The sequence below is a fragment of the Perca fluviatilis genome, chromosome 2, assembly GCF_010015445.1.
Source record: "Perca fluviatilis chromosome 2, GENO_Pfluv_1.0, whole genome shotgun sequence".
Lineage (NCBI taxonomy): Eukaryota > Metazoa > Chordata > Actinopteri > Perciformes > Percidae > Perca > Perca fluviatilis.
Window position 1 is genome coordinate 157,677 of NC_053113.1, and position 24,171 is coordinate 181,847.

Here is a 24,171-nt window from a genome sequence, read left to right on the forward strand (position 1 = left end):
TGGAGAAATCAGCAATGTTGCAACTGCCACACGTTGCAACTGTCCCCACTCTCCCTACCCCCTACGTGAAGTATGATCTTACTGTATTTACGGTTCTTTTTAGCCAGCAGCTTTTCTCTGGCCCCGGGGACACATATGACTGCAGCCGCTGGGGCCGCTGGCTTCACATGTCGCAGTATAGAGCTCCCAATAACCAGAACTGGCTTCTCAGCGGGTGTATCACTGAGTAGGGAGAAACTGTTAGAGAGGCGAAGATGCTCCGGTTTAGAGCGACCGTCATCATGTGCACTCCCAGGTCTAGATCTAACGCCATCCCTCGGAAAGTCACCCACTCGCCCAGCTGCTCGGGGTCTGTTTATTTCTCTTTATTTCTGTTTCTTTCTTTATGTCTCTTTCTTTCTGTCTCTATATTTCTGTCTCTTACCTTTCTTTCTGTCTCTTTCTTTCTGTCTCTTTCCTTTCTTTCTGTTTCTTTCTTTCTGTCTCTGTCTCTTTCCTTTCTTTCTGTCTCTTCCTTTCTGTCTCTTTCTTTCTGTCTCTTTACTTTCTTTCTTTCTGTTTCTTTCTTTCTGTATCTCTGTTTTTCTTTGTCCCTGCTTTCTTTCTTTCTTTCTTTCTTTCTTTCTTTCTTTCTTTCTTTCTTTCTTTCTTTCTTTCTTTCTTTCTTTCTTTCGGTCTCCTCTCACAATTTAAGAAACTGGAAACGATCCAGACTGTTGGGTCTTTAATCATTTCAGACTGACCTGCAGTTAGTCCACCCTAAAAACACATCAAAATAAAATGTGCATGTAACACGGTGCTGCTCAGGACACTAATAAATCACATTAACAGCTTAATAACAATAACTAGGCTTGTTTCCTGTGTTGCCAAGCGCACACAGTTTGGCCTCTGCAGCATATCGTAGTTTGGCAGACATTCAAAAACACTGATACTGTACGTCTGTGTGTGTGTGTGTACGTCTGTGTGTGTGTGTGTGTTGCGTGCGCACGTGTCCTTGTCAGGGTGAAGCAAGCGAGGCAGCGGAGCACGAAACACAACACAGCCACAGACATGAACCACCTCCTGGTAAAACTACTGCATTTTCTTTCAAACTTTTCCTCTCTTTTCTCTTTCTCTGTTTGTGTCGGTCTTGCGTCGAGCTCCTGGCATCAGGTCGGTCACTAAAAGACGAGATCAGCAGGAGAAAAGATAGAACAAAGTGTGTGTTTGTGCAGGAAGAAAAGGGAGATAAGGCCTGAACTTTGTACTTGGTAGGACAGAAGTGTAGCACTTTCACTGTGTCGGCCTCTCAGAAGCTGTATTTTACTCTATAGTGTGTGCGTGTGTGTGTCTGTTGGTGTCATACGAGATAAACATGTGAACTATATATACACACACTGGCTGCAGGATCGCCTCACATGACTGTCTGTCTTCACCTGTTATCGCCGAGTCCTGATGCAGCTCCGCACGTACACACACCCGACACACACAGCAACTTGTTGAGCCTGCAGCACGGTATTCACAAATACAAATATGACAAATACAATATTATACCTGTCTGTTGATCATTGTTGGAGGGAAAGTATAGGCTTTATTACACAAAATACTGCACTTAAGTAATTATACTTTACTTCAGATGAACATGTTACATCTGAAATCCTATGACAAGCTTTTGCATGCGTTGGTGTCTACGTGGCTAAATGTGAACAAAAATATGTGAAGTTGGTCAAGTATTGAGCGAGAAAGCTGCAACCCGGCAGTGAACCGAGATGCAATGCAACCCTGTAAGACAAATGTTCACTTTGCGTCCACTAAAAGTTCTGTTTTTGCCGCTGAAAGACTCAGATTATTATTCTAAGTGTCTGACAACATTATGGGAAGGATCCCTACAGAGATAGACCTTTCTGTTAAAGAGTAAGATCCTTTTAGTTTAACATGGAAAAGCCCCGAAATCAACATCACCAAACTCCACCAGACTCCATTGAAATAAACAGTAGTTTTAGCGTGTATAGGACAGAGTTGTAATCGGGCCTTAAAAGTTCGGGCCCGACAAGTAGGCTACATTTTGATTGACAGCTTTTTAAAAGCCCGAACCCATTTACAGGGCGACATTATTAAAATGTGCGCACGCACACACACACACACACACACACACACACACACACACACACACACACACACACACACACACACACACACACACACACACACACACAGCTCTTTTGCCTTATGTCAAGAATTAGTAATTTATACATTTTTTAACATCATTTATTTTCATTTCATTTCATTTCATTTATTTTTATTTTGAACAAAACTAAAAAAATACATATACGCATACAGTATGTACCCATATATACATATACACACATGCATACTGTTAGAATATATTTGTGAGAGTAAGCTAACAGGATTGTAGAGTTCCTGATTTTGACCTTGTTGTCTCGTTTCCCTGGGTTTTGAGAGGCCATCTGGTTCTACAATGATTTGACATTACAAAAGTAGGGTGAGATAATGCCTGAAATGAAAAAGTCTTCTCTGATCAAAGGGGGGAACAGGCAACAAGGTCAGTGTTTTGTAAGCGCGTGATATGTGACACAAAGTATAGTGGAATGACCTGACTCTTGGAGAACTCTGTAAATTTGAAGGAGATTAAAAAAACACAGAGGTTCAAATTTAACAATAGCAGCTTGTCTTTATGAGCTGGGAATGAGAAGTCGAGGTCATTCGTTTATACAATGTGTTACATATCGTTAGACGGATGAAGCAGAGAGAGGGAATAAAAAGTAAAGGTCCTGGGTTAGCCGGCATCAGATGCTGGGGGTTTTAGCGATAGGCTGTTTTATCTTGAAGTAATCTGATCCTTGTGCACAAGTTTATTGTATTTTGCAAATATCATTCACTAAAGCTTGTTATTAACTTTAACTGGACGAATCCTGAGTCTTATTTTGAATCCTGAGTCTATTTCTCTGATCTACCAGTAAACGAACACTCTTCAGTGACCATAGAATTGGAGTCAGATTAAGTCTGGCCTTTTTAGGGCCAGACCGGTCATCGGTCACATTTTAGATTAAAATCCTACAATACATACACATACGTATACACACAAATACACGTACATATACACACATTTACACAAACATACACACACACTTTTATATATATATATATATATATATATATATATATATATATACACATATATATACACACATACATATACATACATACATACATACCTATACATATAAAATAAAAAGTGTGTAGCAACACACAAAGGACAAAGAACAATATCCATACAGTGTTTACAAATATTAAAAATACTATTACAATTTCTAATTTCAAAATTTGTCCGAAAAGGAGCAGGATGAAACCGAAGCTTGTAATGTTTCCTACCCCTCATTCACTTTAACTCGTTTCTTTATTTGTCATATATCAGATTTATTCGTGACTAACGGAGGCTATCGGCCACTTGGAAGTTGGAACGAAGAAATAAAATAAAGTCCTCCAGAGGCCAGCCTCCGTTTCACCTCCTCAGCATCCATTTACACGCTAATTAATATGCATCACCTGACCGCTCATTTACCACGCCACCTGGAGCGCAAGCCAGAGCCCGTGTAAAATGATAGAAATTAAGACCGAACCCATCGGGTCCCGTTGGGCCCGGGCAAAGATCTTCAGCTCTAGTATACAGTCATTCCGGAAAAATTCTGGAGTTTCTTTGTGATTATTGCGGGCCAAAATCCTTGATTATGCGGCAAGTTTTCTGAAAAACTGCGATGGAATATGCTCTATATGATATTCCAGCAATTTTATGTGATGAAATTGCGGGAACTTGGAAAAACTGCGGTTTGATGAAAAAGAGAAAAAAAAGTGACCCCCCCCCCCAACATCCTGCTTTTCGATGATGTTCACATCGTGTAATTACATCACTTCATAATGTTTCCATGGCAACAGGGGGAAATGGCTGCCCTTGTGTGAAGTAAACTCAACATTTTTCAACTTTCTGCTGAGATATATTACGGGACTTTTTTGCAACTAAAATGCGAGGGGTTATGACATCATGCAAGCGTCGCATATTTTGTGCGGAAATCGGCAATTTATGCGGCGAAAGTGCGGCATATTTGAAAAAATGCGCCCCCCCAAATAAATATGCGGACTTTGACTGATTATGCGTTGAACTATGCAATCGCATAATCGTGTTTTTCTGGAGGATCAGATATATATGTGCAGTATGTTTATGACTTTGCTCATTAAAAGTGTGGAAGCTGACTGTGGTTGGACCTGTGTTTGCTCCCTGAAAGTTACTTTATGTTGAGAGTGTTTTCAAAGAGTCAGCTTCTTGTTTCTTCTTCTTTAAGACAGATCTTTTATTTTGGAAGGACACAGCTCAGCTCAGTCATTTCCTCCTCTGACCGTGAAGTTTCAACGTGCAGCAGCAGCAGTCTGTCTCTTTAAGAAAAGCTGCATGACTTTTTAACCGTCTACCAAGGTCACATCGGGTAGCTGCGGACGTGACACTCCTGACGGCCAATCACAGCCCCTGAACCTGACACTTTAACCAATCAGGAAGCAGGGAAGGGAAAGACAGTGTGTGTGTGTGTGTGTGTAAACTGTGCCAAATGCCTGCTGTGATTTCCACAGTGGAGTCATGTGGGTTTTGGTCTTCTATCGACCAGCTATAGTCTGACCATGTTGTTTGTCACATGTAGACTTTGCACACATTACAACTGAGAAATGAACACTATGTGGACATACTGTGTTCAGTATGAAATGTTTTTTTAACATTTGTAGGAAACCACACGCAGGATTCAAGATGCAATATAATGCAGAAATTAAGCCAATCGGCAAAGCAAATTATATTTCCGGCAGAGTAACTCACTTTAAAGTCCCCAGTGTGTAGCGTGTTTAGTTCTTCATTCTCAAAATCTGTGTTGCCCGTTCACAAACTTGTCCTTTTTCATGAATATTTTACCACCACCGTCAATTCCAAGTATTCCTTTTGGCTTGAAATTTTACTTGTGTAATATTTTACCGAAAATAGTATGCAATTCACGTCCAATTTGTTTCATCCCAAGGTTTCGGACATACATAGCTACTAAATAACATGTTAGTGTGGAATTTCGGATGAAGCTGAGTGCCTGGGTAGCTCACCTGGTAGAGCAGGTGCACATATATAGAGGTTTACTCCTCAACTCAGTGGCTGCCGGTTTGACTCCGCCCTGTGACCCTTTGCTGCATGTCACTCCCACTCTCTCTCCCTCTCTCTCTCTCTCCTTTCATGTCTTCAGCTGTCCTATATAAATAAAGGCTTAAAAATGGCCAAAAAATAATACATAAAAAAAAGCCATTGATTTACACAATTTTTTTTTTTTCTTAAATCATGTTTTTATTTGAAATTCATTTAAAGGATCCATCCCTTCCCGACAGGCACGGCAACAGTAACTATGGGGGGCAGGGCTTAGAAAAACGGTCAACAGAGCGTGACATCACTTCCTGTTGGAACCCTTTTTTACCGTTGGTGTGAGATTCCGTGTGACATCATTATCTGATGACTGCAGGGCTTTGATCTTGAGGTCCAAAAAAACGCACCGAATGCGATAATTGACGTGTCCATTGATGCTTCTGTGGCGCACTGCAGGCATCGGATTCGAAACGCCAACACCACAGAACCAGCGGTATTTTTTAGAGAAAGGTCGCTATTGAGGCAAAGGTTTTCAGTGGTTGCACTTAACTTTGGTCCATATCAGACAGGGAGCGTTAAACTTCTGTCATAATATTACCTGTTATTTAAATTTGTAATGATATTAAGAAGTAATTTATTTACGCCATCACAAGGATTAGGCTTAATAAAGAAAATTAGGACACTCAGCTGCCGTGGCGAATTCAGAGCCCGATTCACACGACCATTAACATCCTCTGCTCTCGTGTTTCACCGTAAAAGCATATATATAAATAGAAGGCTGTTTGTAGAGGGGATCTCCGTGGTGTGCAGCACTATCGCGCTACTCTCGCGCCTGCTAACTACTAACTAACTTTAGTCTGTCAGTGAGACGGCGAAGAGAGACAGAGAGACGGACGTGCACAACAGTTTTTGGCAGTAAAGTGCCTGGATATCAAATAATTCATACACATTTAGATTCTGATCACGTCATTACGCAGCGTACTACAGTAGCTCTGTCTGGCTGCTGAAAAAAATCAGCTTCGGTCGCGCTGGGTTCTCGTTTTGGGCGCTCTTAAATCAAAACCACGTTGGAGTAGACGCGTCAAAGCAGTTTCTTTAGTCGTTTTTTAAAAACTTTTTTAAAAACTTTTTCAAAAAGCGTGCGTCAGACGCTTTCAGTGCCGTAAGACTTAATGTAAGATCAATCAATCAACATTTAGCCTACATGTCCAAGGACATTTGACATTTCGCTACATTTCACAGTTGTTGACAGGAATTGTTGGTCAGACAATCTTTTCAACATTGCACCACGTTTTATCTCATCTCTGAAGAATCTGTGATTTACCATCACAACTCACGGCACACGCGCAGTGTTAAATAGATACGTCTGTCTGCAACAAGTATTTCTTTTACTTAACAAAACTAAAGAACATGGATATCGCGTGCGCCATAGATACGTTGGAGGAAGGGAAGGCAGAATTACAGGAGCTCGAAAGAGACAAACAGGCCTATAAGCATGATAATAAGACACTCTCAGAGACTCTCACTCATTCAAACATCACCGAAAACCAACCGACGGTCGTTGATTGGAAAATGAGACTAGCTCACCAAATTGAGATTGACAGTCTGAAGAAAATCATTGACGAGCAACGTTATAAGATCTCCATATTCATGGCAAAAATCAAGGATCTCAAGCAGCAGTTTGAGGAGAAAGACGACGACAAGAAAGCAATCTACAGGAACCTCGAGTTAGAACTCGTTTGGAGAAGCAATCAAGCTCTTCGAAAAAACTTTGAAATCCTTAACAAAAACATAGAGGATGAACGCAATAAGAATGCTGTCCTAGAGGCAGAAAAGGAGGATCTTAAAGGTAAGTATGCGCTTGACAAACAAGCTCTCCGAAAACAGATTAAAAGCCTAAAGAAAATCATTGAGGATGAACGTCAGAAGAACGCTGTCTTCCAGGCCGAAAACCTACCCCCGTTGAATAACACCGTACTCCAAGAAAATGAGATAAAAACAAATATCAAAGTCCCTGAAGAGAACACTAGGGAAAGGGAGAAAGACCTTTCAACACATGCAGAGGTCTGTGCTGGACAAATCCTCCCGAACAAGCGTTTGCGTTGGAAGAGATTGAAGGGTTTGATCACCCATGGATTCAACGAGTCCAAAAGCAAACGGGAGTTTTCGACTACCAGTGAGGAGGATGAACCACAGCCAGGTTGCTCTCAAATGAGCCTCGATGGATGGGCAGCCGACAGGACCTACGAGACCTCTGAAGCCTCTCACGGTGATAACGTCAACAAACACGAGGAGTCAGACGAAGAGTTGAACAGCACTGTCATCGCCGATGGATCAAAGAATAACTCTGAAAGCAAAGGCGAGTCCCGCGATATTGCTCTCGACTGGGAGTGGTGGGAGTCGAATGCTTTATTCGGCCGCGATGGATCAAAAAGCTACGCCGAAAGGGAAGCCGATTCCCGCGCTAATGGCATCGACTGGAAGTGGTGGGGGATGGATAGGGAGGCAAAAGGTTTATATACGTTCATCACCCATGGATCCCAAGAGAAGTCAGAAAGCAAAGGCGATCCCCACAAGGACATCGACGAAAAGATCAGACGGATCAGAAAATACAAGGCCTCGGAGGCGTCTCAGGTTCATGTTCGGGAATCAGAGGCCAAAAGCTAATATATGTTAAGTTAGGTATTTGAGAGGCCAAACGCTGATATTTGTGATTCAGTAGATGGTATGTGATATACCAACACGGTCTCACGGCAGTTCGTGAAATGGTCACGTCATTTTTTTATCCATTGATTTGTGTACACGGACACGTTTATGTCGTTTTCTTTTTTTTCCGTGGTGGTCAGCTCGTAATGGGAAGCATCTATACAGAGGTTGGGTTTGGGAAAAAAAGAACGGGGAAACAAAAGGTCACACGCTGGACACGATCCACGGTCTCTTTATTCAATATAAATATTATATGAGATATATTCGGACGCGAGACAACAACGGGACGGTTGGGTTTAGGAAAACAACAACGGGGAAAGGAAACGTCACATGTGGGAGACGATCCCTAGCCTGGTTGACCCCACAGACCCTTCTCAGCTGTAACTGAGAGTGGGTCTGGGTTCATTGACAGTTCATTTCCAAAGGGGCGTCACCAACGGACGCCACTCAAATGCCTCTGGACACAATTGGATAGTCCTTCAACCAATCAGACCAACGATGATTGGTGTAGAGCCCTCCTCAACGGTTGTGATTGGTGTAAAGCCCGCCTCAACGGTTGTGATTGGTGCCTCGATTTTGGGGACATTGTAAAATGGGTTTGAATGGGCTCTTGGCCAGACAGACTCTCTGAATCTCAAATTTGCCGGGAGTTCGTCAGGGTTCTCCCATGTTTGACCATCCCCAGTCTCCGGTGTGAAAGTCCTGTGTTGTTTGACCCATCCACCACCCCGACCAACCTCCCTACGCAGATTTTCTTCATTTCATACTACTCGCTATCGTAGTCGTGCTGTGATCACGAAACATGCTTCCCATTGAAATACTTTAGTTTAAAAAAACGTGCTGACCACCACGAAAAATTTATACAAATCAATAGATTAAATAACGTGACCATTTCACGAACTGCTGTGAGACTGGGTTGGACATACCATCTAATGCTACACAGAACAAGTCTATCTGACTTACAATAACAGAAGAGTAGCTGCATTTCTGTGTGGAGATGTTTTGGCCTCTGATTCTTCTCGTGTTTCTGTGGGTTTACGCCAGGGTGCTCCGGTTTCCTCCCACCAATCAAATAAAGGATAAACAAATTTAAATAAATCTATATGCCTATGTCCACATGTATTTTCCAAACAGAAAACAAGATTTAAAAGTTTATCGGTTCCTTTATTTGGCTAATAGCAAACATTTTAGTGACAAATGTGATCCAAAATCTTTTAAATTGGTCCAGTATTGAGCGAGAACACTGTAACCGGCAGCTGGGCAGCAATGTAACCCTATTTGGACAAATGTGTATCGTCAGTTTTCCTCCACTTAAAAGTGTTGTTTTTGCTGCAGTCAGTGCACCGATTTTTAATTTTAAGTGTCACAACAGAGCTCCGTTGCTAAACCAACGTGATATCATGACTTCGCGTAAACATACACGCCACTTTCTAAAGCCAAGTGGCCTGTTATCTGTACGCATTTTGAGCTATCCGTATGTATGTCTACACCGTGTATGTCTCCGCTAGAACGGTACGTTGCATTTGGAGCTCCGGTTGGCTTTAGGGAAAGAAGAACAGGACGGTTGGATTTATGAAAACAATAATGGGACACGGGACAACAACGACACGGTTGGGTTTAGGAAAAGGGTGTAAAAAATGGGTGTAAGAGCCAAAAAAAAAAAAGGATTTTGCTCATATTTATTTATGTTGAAAGGCAATAGGTATTATTTTTAAGACTTCCCATATTTTGGTTATAGTTTCTGATCCACTGATTTTGATGGACAGCTAGGCCAGTGATTGGCAGATTAGCCACACCATGGTAATTGTGGGTGTGGTATAATTGATAAAGGCAAGTTGGAGACAGGTGTGGGGGTCTTTTGGAAGTCCTAGCTTTTAGTTGAGACCAAACACAGTTTTTTTTTAACCACACATCTAGTCATCCTGTTTCATCTTATTTGATATAATTTAAGAAACCAGTCAGTATTGTTTTATTTTGCCTGATTCACACACGCATGATTCACATTAGCCTACAACGTTTTGGTAGGATGATAAAGATTTATTTCTATAGGTAGGATATTTTCTACAACGACCACATGCCTGGATCAACAACAGAGGAACAAAGGTGCGTTAAAACCGCTCTTCTATTGCTGGGAAAGTGGCTATAATTTTGAAGCTGAATAGCCACTACAACGGGATTGGATATACTAAAAGAAGAAAGTGACGGTTGGGTTTTCGCCCTTTCATACTACTCGCTACGGCGTCAATTCACACGCAATCGCAATAATGTAAGTCAATGGAGGCCAAACGGCGTTGATAAACATGCTAAAAAGTGACTATGCGTCTTGATAACACGCCAATAATGGCATACGAATTGGCGTGTCATACATACGCCACTTCATGAGATCAGTCTGGTTAAATTCACCAGACTCCATTTAAATAATCTACACTTTTAGCATTTATAGAGCCAGAATATTTCCACATGTAAATCGGTAAACTATGTGTTTATTTCAACCAAACCAGATGACCCAAAATGGCTTTTCATAGTTTTATTTAGTTTCTGTGGACTTTGAATGAAGTGTGTTTTATGATGGTACAATTGCGGTTTATTTAAATGGAGTCTGGTGGGATTAGCTGTGTTTCTTGTTCAAAAAAAGTATCTTAGTCTTAATATATAAAGGTCTATCTTGGTAGGAATACTTTCCATAATGTTGGAAAGACACTTAAGACGATTGGGATTAGTTTAAAGAAATGCAAACAACCCAGAGTTTTTTTTCCCCTTATATCCCAGAATGCATCTGTGGTGTGGCCAGACCTTACTCCACAGGGCTGTGGAGATAGATCTGGTAATGCGAGACTATTGTAGCTGGGGTATGGACTCCACCATGAGTCATCCACTTAAAGGGCCAGTGTTGAGATCATATATCGCAATCAACTCTCTCGCGCCACGCAGTTCAAAGTATCACAGCTACGGTAGCCGTAGCTGTAGCTTCCTGGGCGAAGAAGAAGAAGACTCCTGTTTCTCAAATGTGGATTTTGAATATGTGTGGTCCTCCATGTTTCCTTCTTCAAACTTGCCGGGGGGCCTGGAAGCTACGATACTCGTTAGCAGCATTAGCAGCAGCTGTGAGTTTATCATGTGACAGCGAAAACGTGAAAGGTGGAGCAGTAGGTCCTGTATGTCCCTTACCGGCTAACGTATATCAAGATGGAGCATGAATATGGAGCGTCTACCCCAGTTCATTTTTATTTATTTATTTATTCATTTATTTGATAGGGACCATGCATATTTATGAACATAGTTGTATAAAAACACCATGTAAATATGCCAGAATTAGTTAAAATAACTACTTTCCATCTGCAGTCCCTAGGCAGGTAACATAAGACTAACAAAGACAACCAGCAGTCATACAGTGCTCATTCACTACTTTACATTAAAAGGTACACATAGTAGTGACATAGAAAAAACAAACAACCAAAGACCAAACAAAACCAAACAAAACCAAACAAAACCAAACAAAACCAAACAAAAATGCATGATGCATGATGCATGATGCAAAATGCATGATGCATGATGCATGATGCATGACAAAGACATTATGCATCATGCAAACGCAAATGTAAAATTTCCACCCAATAGGAATACTTGGAATTGATGGTGGTGGTAAATATTGATGAAAAAGGACAAGTTGGTGAACACGGGCAACACAGATTTTGAGAATGAACAACTAAACATGTTACACACTGGACCTTTAAGTTAGAACAATTTAAAAAAAACTATATATTTTCGTTCTTGATGTAGCAGACCCAGTTCAAACATTATTCACACTTGCATTAAGAGCTGCCCAGTTAGGATTACATCACCAGATAACTGTGTTTCTAGCTGTAGATCATTTTAACAATGCAATTCATTATATTCTCAATGTGAAAATAATGGTGCCAAACCCATAAAAACATGCAAAACTCCCACAAAGCTATGAGAAAAGTCGCGTTGGTCTCCAACTTCTTTCACAGTGAGAGTTTAAAAGTTTTATAATGATGATGATATATGACTGTATAAGTGTCAGACTAATTGCAGTTTGGCTCCTGATGATGTCTTTTCTTGTGATCAAAAAAAGGAGAAGAGAGAGAATCACTTTCATATCAGAGTATTAAAAAGGTCAAACTTAAGAAACATAGAGCTATATATATATATACAGTATATATAACCATGGTAACCAGTGTGACAGCTGTCAGCCCCCAGCGGTCTCCTCCGGTCTGGAAAAAGCAGAAATGATACAAGTCTCGGCGATCGCTTTCCCTTCGTCCTTCACCTGTCTCGCTGTGGAGTCCATGCGTTTACAAAAGTATACAAAAGTCTGTATGAAAAAAAAAATATTTTTGTTCTCACTTAAAATTGTTGGCAGGCTACTTTGTAGGCCAAACCTCCGGGACCTCTTAACCTAGGACCCTTGCTGTCATCAGGTCAGCTGCTAGCTGCTAGCTGCTAGCTGTTAGCTGTTAGCTGCTAGCTGTTAGCTGTTAGCTGCTAGCTGTTAGCTGCTAGCTGCTATCATCCTCGTTTTTCCTGCCGCCACGGCATCACTATTTTATAAATGAAACATGGCAGAGAAACGTAAAAGTGCTGATAACTCTATCTCGAGAGTTTCCTCAATTTCAGTTTCAATTTCAGGCTCAGATTTTCTTAGACATGAGTAGGGGGAGTGCCAAGGAAAAGAGGTTGGGAACCACTGCATTAGCCTACAAGCTATTTCAGTTTGCAGGAATACAGCCACCTCTTCCAAGTTTGTGTGGTTTCTCCTTCTGAACGGACACAATTATCACCCGCTCGGCACAATCTCTTCAAAGTCCTAATACTTATCACCATACTGTGTTCATGCGCTAAAAGAGAAGAGAAGAGTATTTCCTTGTTATTAAAACCGAATTTCACGAGTTCATATAGACCTTCACAAGGCATTTTGTAGCAGACTATAGGTAAAGCTAGTTTGGTTTATTCTCAAAAGTCTGACTTAATTCTTGAAATATCAAGTTTTATTTTCAAAAAACTATTTCAACTTTATTCTTGTTATGTTGACTTTATCCTCGAAATTTCGACTTTATTCTCAAAATGCAAAATGAAAAAATTAATTAAATTAATTAATTAATTTTCTTAATGCTAATGCTCCGTCGTATTTTTCAGTATTTTTGATTATTATATTTACCTTTTTTTTGACAAAGTTACACTACCGGGCGCTCCTAGCATTTACCTATAGAGAGCGAAGTCCCGCCCTTCCGGTGGACCTCATCATGGGACCTTAAGTCAGAAAAAATATGAACAGTAGTGAACGGGGAGAGGCAAATTATTTTTTTATCCGCGTTTGAATTGAGCCCGCAGATTACAAATATGATGTTCGGTCAATTTAAAAGATTATTTAAAAGAAAGTCTCAGTTACCCGTAGGTTTGTCGTAGTACCACTTAGTTTTGTGTGGAACCGCTCAGTGGACTACATCTCCCAGTGGACTACATCTCCCGTTTCACACAATCTACCTCACCTATCTTGATGCTTGGTTTGCTTTCGCTAGCTAGCTAGCTTAGCTCTGTTCCACAACACCTGTAACGTTATTTCAACTGCTGTGTTTTATCCAGTCAAGGGTTTTCAGCAGAGAATCAAAAGAACAAGCGAGATCCTCGGCTCATTAGAGTAATGTTACATCTCGTGCACGATACACACAGACATCGGAGCTTCAGCGGGACGTCATCCATGAAGTTTGTAGTCTTAATAATTACGTATTTTCACAGTCTGATACTTCAACAGTTTAACAATAAACGGAGACTTTCTTCGGTTGAAAAATAATGTTTTAAATTGACGAACATCATATTTGTAATCCATGGCTCAATTCAAACGGGATCAACAAATAATTATTATCTCTCCATTGACCCTCGTTCATATTTTTTGAAAGATAGGTCCCATGGACCGGAAGTAGAAGGCGTGACTTCGCTCTCTATACTGCTGGCGCTGTTTTCAGTCTTTACAGGAAATCTATCACTAGGCATGATGACACGGTTAGCGCTCAATTCCAGTGTAGCTGCAGAGGAAGAGCTGGAAGTTGGATGTCTAGAAAATCATCATGTTGTTAATCCTGTTGACAGAAGACATGGAAACCTGGTGGAATATTTCGGGGAATAGATGTGAGCGGGGGAAGTGCATTTTAACATTATGGCTTTAAAGTCTCCACTGAACACAAACAGGAGACTGGAAACTATATATTACTATACAGAGAATTCCTTAGAGTTTTGGGAGGCATTTAAACTGCTTCTCTGTCTTGTAACTGCACTTCATGCAGGCACTCTTCCAAACTTAAGATTCATATTTCTTTGTAATTTCCAGAAGGTTCCAGTTCTGGCCAGCCGTGCCTTCAGCAGCTCTGCCAGACAGCTAAAGAACAAAGTCCCCGAGGCCCAGAAACTCTTCCAGGTAACACAGTCATAGAGAACTCAAGACGGATGATGAATATTCACAGCAGATTTCATTTAAAACCTCCTCAATATTGTTGAGATGTGAATCTGTGAGACACCCTAATTCCACTGAAAACACACACAGGCTTTTCTGAAGAAAAACAGTTTATAATGTTGTTGGTGTTTCCTCACTTCCTGATGGAGGGTCCAACACATTGTCACTCCCAACTCGCAAAAATGCTTTTGTTATTGATGCTAAATGTCTCCTTTAGCGTCAGATCTAAACCCACTTTATCTAAATGTGCTGGGTCGGGACTATTGGTGTCACGTTTGACGCAGTTAGGTTTAGGAAAAGATCGTTGGTGGGCTTATGAAAGGTACGTTTACATGACACATGGGACAAGAATGGGACAGTTGGGTTTAGGTAAAGAAGAATGGGACATTTGGGTTTAGATAAAGAAGAATGGGACAGTTGGGTTTAGGTAAAGAAGAACGGGACAGTTGGGTTTAGGTAAAGAAGAACGGGACATTTGGGTTTAGATAAAGAAGAATGGGACAGTTGGGTTTAGGTAAAGAAGAACGGGACAGTTGGGTTTAGGTAAAGAAGAACGGGACAGTTGGGTTTAGGTAAAGAAGAGAGGGACAGTTGGGTTTAGGTAAAGAAGAACAGGACAGTTGGGTTTAGGAAAAGAAGAACGAGACAGTTGGGTTTAGGTAAAGAAGAACAGGACACTTGGGTTTAGGTAAAGAAGAACAGGACAGTTGGGTTTGGATAAAGAAGAACGGGACAGTTGGGTTTAGGTAAAGAAGAATGGGACAGTTGGGTTTAGGTAAAGAAGAACGGGACAGTTGGGTTTAGGTAAAAAAAAACGCGGACAGTTGGGTTTAGGTAAAAAAGAACAGGACAGTTGGGTTTGGGTAAAGAAGAACGGATAGTTGGGTTTAGATAAAGAACAAAGGGACAGTTGGGTTTAGGTAAAGAATAATAACGGGACAGTTGGATTTAGATAAAGAAGAACAGGACAGTTGGGTTTAGGTAAAGAAGAACGGGACAGTTGGGTTTAGGTAAAGAAGAACAGGACAGTTGGGTTTAGGTAAAGAAGAACGGACAGTTGGGTTTAGGTAAAGAATAATAACGGGACAGTTGGATTTAGATAAAGAAGAACGGGACAGTTGGGTTTAGGTAAAGAATAATAACGGGACAGTTGGATTTAGATAAAGAAGAACGGGACAGTTGGGTTTAGATAAAGAAGAACGAGACAGTTGGGTCTAGGTAAAGAAGAACGGGACAGTTGGGTTTAGGTAAAGAAGAACGAGACAGTTGGGTTTAGATAAAGAAGAACGGGACAGTTGGGTTTAGGAAAAGAAGAACGGGACAGTTGGGTTTAGGTAAAGAAGAACGAGACAGTTGGGTTTAGGTAAAGAAGAACGGGACAGTTGGGTTTAGGTAAAGAAGAACGGGACAGTTGGGTTTAAGTAAATAAAATCAATAAAATCTGATACAAATTTATGAAAAAGGAAATGTGAGAAAAAATCTTAGAAATGTGGGAACATAGGCACGCTCCCTTTCAAACAACAGACTTTTTCATTCCAAAACGAACAACGATGAAAGGAATTGCCAAAAACAAAAACACGGGATGTTTTTTTCGGAGATTTTTTCGTTTTCTGATCCTGACACCAGGATCAGTTTTTTCCTTTTGAAACATTTTAATTTTTTTTTATTTTCTAATTATAAATTATATAAATAAAAAATATTATAAATGAATGACTGATTATCCAATGATAGCTGGACCCTGGAGACTCGTCTCCCTAAAGCTCCTTACTGTGCTGAGTGATATCATGCTAACACATTAGCACATACCGTTTTAACCCTGTCCTGTTTCCACGGTTACAGGAGGACAACGGGTTGCCGGTCCACATCAAGGGAGGAACCTTGGACGTCGTGCTCTACCGGGCGACCATGACGCTAACTCTCGGAGGTAACCTGCGAAGAAATTCACCAGTTTGGTCTGAAAGACATTCTTCTCAAGTCCAGTTCAGAATCAAAAGATTTCGCAAGCAGACAGCTGAAACCTGCAACTACTTGAAATGTGCTGGTCTGCAACATTCTCAAAGCTGACACTTAAGTCGCCGGGTTAGCTCAGTTGGTAGAGCAGGCACACATATCTATAGAGGGTTTACTTCTTGACGCAGCGGCCGCTGGTTCGACTCCGATCTGCGGCCCTTTGCTACACGTCATTCGCCCCTCTCTCTTTCGCCTTTCAAATCTTCATCTGTTCTGTGGAAATAAAGTCCTAAACTGCCCAAAAAAAATCTTTAAAAAAAAAAAGGTGACAAAATAACGCCAACATGTTCTTGTTTACATGTTGTGATTTGTATAGTCACAGCGTGTACAAATAACAAGGTCACATGAGACACAGCCATCTTCTAACTGTATACAAACTGGGAACTATATTCTCAGAAGGCGAAGCACTGCTACTTGAAAACACCTGAAAACCATTGTTGCACTCTCTGCTCCTCACCACGGGGCTTCTCAGGTGCTGCGAGCAAATCACTCCGCCCAAGTAGCAGAGAGTAGCAGTGCTTCGCCTACTGAGAATATAGTTCCCGGTTTGTTTGTAACATGTAAATAGGAACATGTTGGCGTTATTTTGTCACTTATTGGGAGCAGTAGGCTAGATGGAGCCGGTTACCTCCAGGATCTGTGCTAAGCTAGGCTAGCAGTGGGGTGTCAGACAGAGTAACAGCACGCATGGAGATGAGAAGGGTGCGTATGGACTTATCTAACTCTGGGGGATACGGTGAATAAGACAAAGTCCCAATAAGTCGGCGTGTTGCTTTAAAACGAGACAATCAACAGTATAAAAATAAACTAATGAATATAATGTATATTAAAAATCAATACACAGTGAAGGCAAGTGATCAACATTAAGTCCGCTACATTATGCGTGTGTTTGTCTTCTTTACAGGAACCTGCTACTCTCTGTACTGGCTGCTCGTTGCCTCAATGCCACAGAAGAAAGCGTAGCGAAGAACGGGCTCCGTCTATTGCGTGGAGAGCAATGCTCGCCTCCGTCTAACACTAATGTTTGTTGTGTACAATTCTCTGATCGGATGTAATCACAAGTTGTCCTGCTTTCAACATGGCAACGATTAATATGTAAAAAAGTGTGAAGAAAAGTTTAAACTCAACATGTGCAGAGTTTTCATTTTTTGTGTCTGTAGTTTCTGGCTGAAGTTACATTACATGTCATTTAGCTGACACTTTTAACCAAAGCAACTTACAATTGCTGTATATCAGAGGTCTGAAGCAACTACAGATTAAGCATCTTGCTCAGGGACACATTGGTGGATGTACAGTGCCTTCGCGAAAGTATTCGGCCCCTTGAACGTTTCGACCTTTGGCCACATTTCAGGCCTCAAACATAAAGATATAAAACTGTAATCTTTTGTGAAGAATCAACAACAAGTGGGTCCCAATTATGAAGTGGAACGAAATTCATTGGCTATTTCAAACTTTTTTAACAAATAAAAAACTGAAAAAGTGGGCGTGCAAAATTATTCAGCCCCTTTACTTTCAGTGCAGCAAATCTCTCCAGAAGTTCAGTGAGGATCTCTGAATGATCCAATGTTGACCTAAATGACTAATGATGATAAATAGAATCCAGCTGTGTGTAATCAAGTCTCCGTATAAATGCACCTGCTCTGTGATAGTCTCAGAGGTCCCGTGTAAAGCGCGAGAGCATCATGAAGAACAAGGAACACACCAGGCAGGTCCGAGATACTGTTGTGGAGAAGTTTATAGCCGGTTTGGATACAAAAAGATTTCCCAAGCTTTGAACATCCCAAGGAGCACTGTGCAAGCGATAATATTGAAATGGAAGGAGTATCAGACCACTACAAATCTGGCAAGAAGAAAGCCATTTCTTAAAGATATCCATAAAAAGTGTCGTTTAAAGTTTGCCAAAAGCCACCTGGGAGACACACCAAACATGGAAGAAGGTGCTTTGGTCAGATGAAACCAAAATCAAACTTTTTGGCAACAATGCAAAAACGTTATGTTTGGCGTAAAAGCAACACAGCTCATCACCCTGAACACACCATCCACACTGTCAAACATGGTGGTGGCAGCATCATGGTTTGGGCCTGCTTTTCTTCAGCAGGGACAGGGAAGATGGTTAAAATTGATGGGAAGATGGATGGAGCCAAATACAGGACCATTCTGGAAGAAAACCTGATGGAGTCTGCAAAAGACCTGAGACTGGGACGGAGATTTGTCTTCCAACAAGACAATGATCCAAAACATAAAGCAAAATCTACAATGGAATGGTTCACAAATAAACATATCCAGGAGTTAGAATGGCCAAGTCAAAGTCCAGACCTGAATCCAATCGAGAATCTGTGGAAAGAACTGAAAACTGCTCTCCATCCAACCTCACTGAGCTCGAGCTGTTTTGCAAGGAGGAATGGGCAAAAATGTCAGTCTCTCGATGTGCAAAACTGATAGAGACATACCCCTAAGCGCTTACAGCTGTAATCGCAGCAAAAGGTGGCGCTACAAAGTATTAACTTAATAATTTTGCCGCCCAATATTTCAGTTTTTAATTTGTTTAAAAGGTTTGAAATATCCAATAAATTTCGTTCCACTTCATGATTGTGTCCCACTTGTTGTTGATTCTTCACACAAAAAATTACAGTTTTATATCTTAATGTTTGAGGCCTGAAATGTGGCAAAAGGTCGAAAAGTTCAAGGGGGCCGAATACTTTCGCAAGGCACTGTATCACAGTGGGAATCAAACCCAGGGTTCCCACACCAAAGGCATGTGTCATATCCATTGCACCATCACCACCACAAGTTTATTATTGTCTTGTTGTTGTTTAAAACTTGCTTCTGACTGAGATGAGAAGATGGTTTGTGAAGTACAGAGACAGCAGATCCAGGATCAGTTCAGCAGGGGATGGAAAGGGAACTGCAAGATGTCACTTGAGTAAAAGTGAAAGCAGGGCTTTAAATTGACACCAGCCAATCCCCCAAATCCGCGTGAAAATTAACTTTGGCAGCTTTGAATCGGCCTATTTTTCCATATTGGTCTGTTTTGCACCAAGACATTTGGCTGGTTTTGTGTGTGCATTTGGCTTGGAAACGTAATCTTTATCTGGCATCACTGCTTGTAGCTCTAATCCTACATTTCCCCTGAACACTTTGTCATGACGTGTCATACCACCGTTGGCTACGTGCCTAGCGTGCGTGGTATAGATTACGAGCTAAACCAGAGGAGCTGAAAGTGAGTAGTAGAAGTTAGTTAGGAAAAAACAAACTTGGCTAGTGGAACATCTGATTGGCTGGTAACTTTAAAAATCTACTAGCCATGTTGGCTGGTCAAACCCTGAGTGAAAGTACTTTTAAAAATGTCCTACAGATCAGATCAGTCAGTTAAAATGTACTGTGATATGCTAGCAAGATCCAAAGTCAATAACATTGTGTACAGTTGGAAAGTAGTAGAAATAATTTGACAGTATGTTGAACAACAAGACAAGCTAGCTATCCAGCCATGTCATTGTCCCCAAAACAATATAACGACTTTTACGAAGAATTTGATCCGCGATGTGTAACGTTACTGTCGGCTGCAGCGGCGCAGCCTGAAGCAGCGGGCTGAACAGTGAACGGGATGTGAGATAACGTTATTCTCTGTGAAACAAAGTCAGTCCAGAGGGCCAGTAGAACTTATAGACATAATATAGTATATATAATATATATTAAGTCTATGGTATAACTTACTTCTTGCAGCCTGTGTGTTTTAGCGCCATCCTGTGGTGTTCAGAGGATGAGTTGGAAATAATAAATCCACATTTCCTTTTTGATTAAATGTAGCGCATTCATTTAGAACAGTAAACAGTCAGTTTCACCGAACTCCTTTACTAGGTGTCCTACATCACTTTTTAATGGACACACTGCAGCCAATCAGAATCGAGTATTCACCCAGACCATGGTATAATGCCCTTTAATAAACATCTGACTTACTATGAATAGCATATAACAAGAAACAATACTAAGAATGACATTAATTTCTCTGTAATAATTAACATAAATATAACATATTATTGCTCAGTAACACAAACTGAGAATAAGCCACATACATCTATTACAGCACACACATCCATAATGGAGCAATACACCTTTAATAGCTAAGCACGTGGCTCCACAGCGCTAGGCTGTTTACTGGCATTGCACGTTGCTAGCAAACACAACCTGAATTTCAACACATGGCTGCACAAGTAATATTAAACAATCTCCACATCTATCAGCTATGCAATAAGAAACAGCAACAGCAATATTATCAATGCCATAATAACTCTCTCTCTCTCTCTCTCTCTCTCTCTCTCTCTCTTCAAAGAAATGTCACATTAACACTAAATTGAGCCACATCGAAACAGAACAGAGTTTTCTCTCACTGACCTTCTCTTCCCTTCATGAAGAAACAGATGATCAACAGTCTACTAGGTTGGGTACAGCTGCATCACCTCCCATCCTGGCCACCCTCCTTACTGGCAGTTAAAGTGGAAATCCACCAGTTAATCTGCAAAAGGGACTTTTCCTGCCTGGGACATTATGCAGCAGTCTGTTTTTCTGGCCTTTCTCCTTGAAAACTCCTCCACGACCTTCAGTAGAGTCCAGGTCTCTGACCAGATCCGAATATATTGCCAGAATTGCTAGAGAGTTCAAGCGTTGTGGACTCATCCTTCTTCGTTCTCAGTTCATTTTTAATTCTCGCCATGTGGGAAAATGAGCGCTGCCCTTCACAGTTTGTCACTGGCAAAGTGAGAAACATCCTCAAGGCCACGTACACATCAGGGAAGACGGATTGCAGGCCAAGTTCCAACACGGTGCTCAGCATCTTTGATGGCAACTTGTCTTGCTCACACATGAATGATCTGAATTGTATGAGCTCGTTGACAAAAGCTGCTGTTTAGGTCTGATGGATATGCACAGAGTAGTGCATTGGCGTTTTGTGACCTCACTGTTGCTTGTTTTGTTTCTGGCAAGAACAAAACTCCAAACATATCCGTCAATTCCTTGTAGGCGGACAGGTGATGATCAAGACAGCTGACCAGTTTGTCTATGACTACATAAAACGTGCCTATTTGGAATTTCTTCCTCCCATCATGTAGGTTGCTTGGTTCTTCTTTAAAGTGGTTACACACCAGCCAGATGGCCGACCCTCGGCAGAAAAGCCAGTGGAGAAGATCAGTCGGGTCCCCGAGGTCCAAAAAACTGCCTCGGGACACACTGAGGCGACACCGACTTGAGAAACCTAATACATCTCCACAGCAGCAGGCGGCGCTAATCTGTATTGTTGCCCAAGAAATGAAAACCGGCTGCTGATTGGACGAACGCGTCACGTGGGTTTGTTTTCTTTGGAAATTCAAAGCCAGACTGTCATGGCGGCTCGTTCAGAATACGATCTCATATTGGACTAAAATAGTTCACCGAAACATGATTCTGAAAACATTTTAAGGGAGAAATAGGCCGTGCAGTTGCTGAATCTGTCTTCATTTCAGATCAACAAAGGTCAGTTTAAAAGATTTTCATCAGATTTTGAGAGACTTTAGTCACCTCATCCTGCTCCCCATTTCCGGGTGAGTCCCGACTGCCCCCCCCCAGACTGAAGATGTCAGGGCGGCCAAAATGAACGCCAACAGCCCCCCAGACTGACGACGTCACGGGACACACACCGAACAGACTCGAGTCACCGACCTCGCCAGACTGTCCCACGGCCGATAATCGGCCCTGTGTGTCCCGGGCTTTAGGCTCACTCCCTTCATCTCCAAAGGTTTTCCATTTTTTGCTTCACTGTAGCTCTCACTTGTAGGTGTGGACCACACCTGTTACATTCAGAGACGGTTTTTCATACATATCAAACTGATCACGTTGTGTGGAAACAAACTCACGCGATGACTCAGGTAGATTCACCGCTGTCCAAATGTTGATGTCACTTTTTTGTAGCATTATGCTTGTTGCTTGAAATCTGTCAAGGACTATGTCCCAGAAAAAGGCCATAAATGAAAATTCTAGATATTTCTACTTAACGCACACAGCACCCCTGCTTCATGTCTGTGTCTCTTTTTTCCTCATCTGAGCTGGCTATACTTTATACAGTGACTGCAACATGGTAAAGTAATTTACAACTTCTGGGCTGCTTGCCTCTATGGTGTTGACTCCAACTAAATTCTGGGAGTGAGCTACGCAGGGTTCACAATGATTTAAAGGATTTCTCTTCTTTAGATGTGCTTGAAGTACAATATACTTTCCAGACATATTACTGGTGTTGTCATATGACTGGCCTCTGCAATTTGACAGCTCGAAGCCTAAGCTCTCAACGATGGCAACAACGCATTCTGCCAAACTTTTACCTGTGTGGCTTTCAATTGGCTCAAAAGCAAGAAAACGCTCAACAACTTTCCCTTTCTTGTCAACAAATCTGAAAATAAAAGTAAGTTGATGAACGTCGGACAGGTCTGAGGTTGAGACGACAACTACAGAAAAGTATTTTGCCTCCCTAATTTCCTCCACCGCGGAGGCCTATTACTTCAAATTAGTTGCGCGAAAGGTCAACAGCATGATTGTAAAGTGTAAATTGTGCCCAGGGCACAAACACCTCTCCATTGCCACGAACACAACATCCAATCTAAGCTAGTTGCTAAAGTCCCCCAGGACCCTGAGTGACACCTAGGGCTGATGAAAAGAGCATGCTGCCAACACCCGTCAATCAGCCAAGACCTGCCTTTTCAACAGCAGGGAGATTGCAGCGATAGATAAGCTTGTGGCAGCAGAGGAATTCTGCTTCTGACTTTGATAGTCCAAACCCGAAAATTCATTTCGATCCATTTTAAATTTTTAATTGAAATCGTGACACCCCTAGGGTCCATATTCTCTTCAGTCTGCATGTTTTCATTCAGATCACTCATCTTACTCACTGATCTTCATCCAGAGGAGGAGGAGAGGAGGAGGAGGAGGACATGGTTGCGTGAGATGAATACCTACAGAGTCTCAGGGCTCAGGCTCCACACAAAGGGAAACATTTCCAACATCTTAACATTCAGCCTACAGTACAAATAGCAGTGACAAGTACAAACACAGCAGAAGAACCTCCTGATAGATGCTGACAGATGTGGCTCCAAGACAAATTAAATCAGTTTCCCAATGAAACAAAATGAAGTGGGATCACAGTTTGGGATGGCAGTTTAAGGTGTCTGATCTTCTCCAGCTGTTACGCACCGCTACCGCTGGCTGCCAGAAGAAGAGGAAATGTTTAGCAATGGCTCCACCTAGTGGTCTTAAGCAGGACGTGCACCAACTGGACACTATTTCTGTGATAATGCTTTTACGTGAATTAACTTTACATTCAACTTTAAAAACACATACTTATTACACAAAAGTATGTGGACAGCCCTGTCTACAAACTCTACAATACTTTTGTAAACCTTCTTAGATCCCATGAAAGAAACATTTTGAGCATACAATGATATTTTAGACCAGGGGTGTCAAACTCAATTTCACTAAGGGCCACACTGCATAATAAGAATCACATCAAGAGCCTGACATGTGCTTTTTTACTTTTTCCATGACGATTTTGCTGCATTTTCGTGTACATAAAGCCCTACCAAAGTCAGCAAAAAAAGGTTCTTTAGCTATCATAGAATCAAGCAAATCAAGCTAAACAAAGATTACATTTTTAACAGCATGGCTACCACACAGCTGACTCACAGCAACCTGCTTTTACACCCTGAAAATGAAAAGTCTCTTAAAGTCAGCAAACCTGCCAAACTCTGTTTTGAGTGTCATGTAATGACAGTTTGAAAAGACAGTTTTCCATCTCTTTGGTTTGGTG

At 41.4% G+C, this 24,171-nt stretch overlaps 1 protein-coding gene across 1 annotated transcript; it reads left to right on the plus strand.

Annotated features, from left to right (window-relative positions):
• Window positions 1-915: 915 nt before the first annotated feature.
• LOC120553352 (cytochrome c oxidase subunit 7A2, mitochondrial) lies at window positions 916-17,473 on the plus strand. Its single transcript, XM_039791684.1, has 4 exons — window positions 916-1,065; window positions 14,214-14,300; window positions 16,176-16,260; window positions 17,251-17,473. Exons 1-4 carry the CDS (start codon window positions 1,051-1,053, stop codon window positions 17,307-17,309), a joined length of 246 nt encoding a protein of 81 aa, XP_039647618.1. The 5' UTR covers window positions 916-1,050; the 3' UTR covers window positions 17,310-17,473.
• Window positions 17,474-24,171: the final 6,698 nt, after the last annotated feature.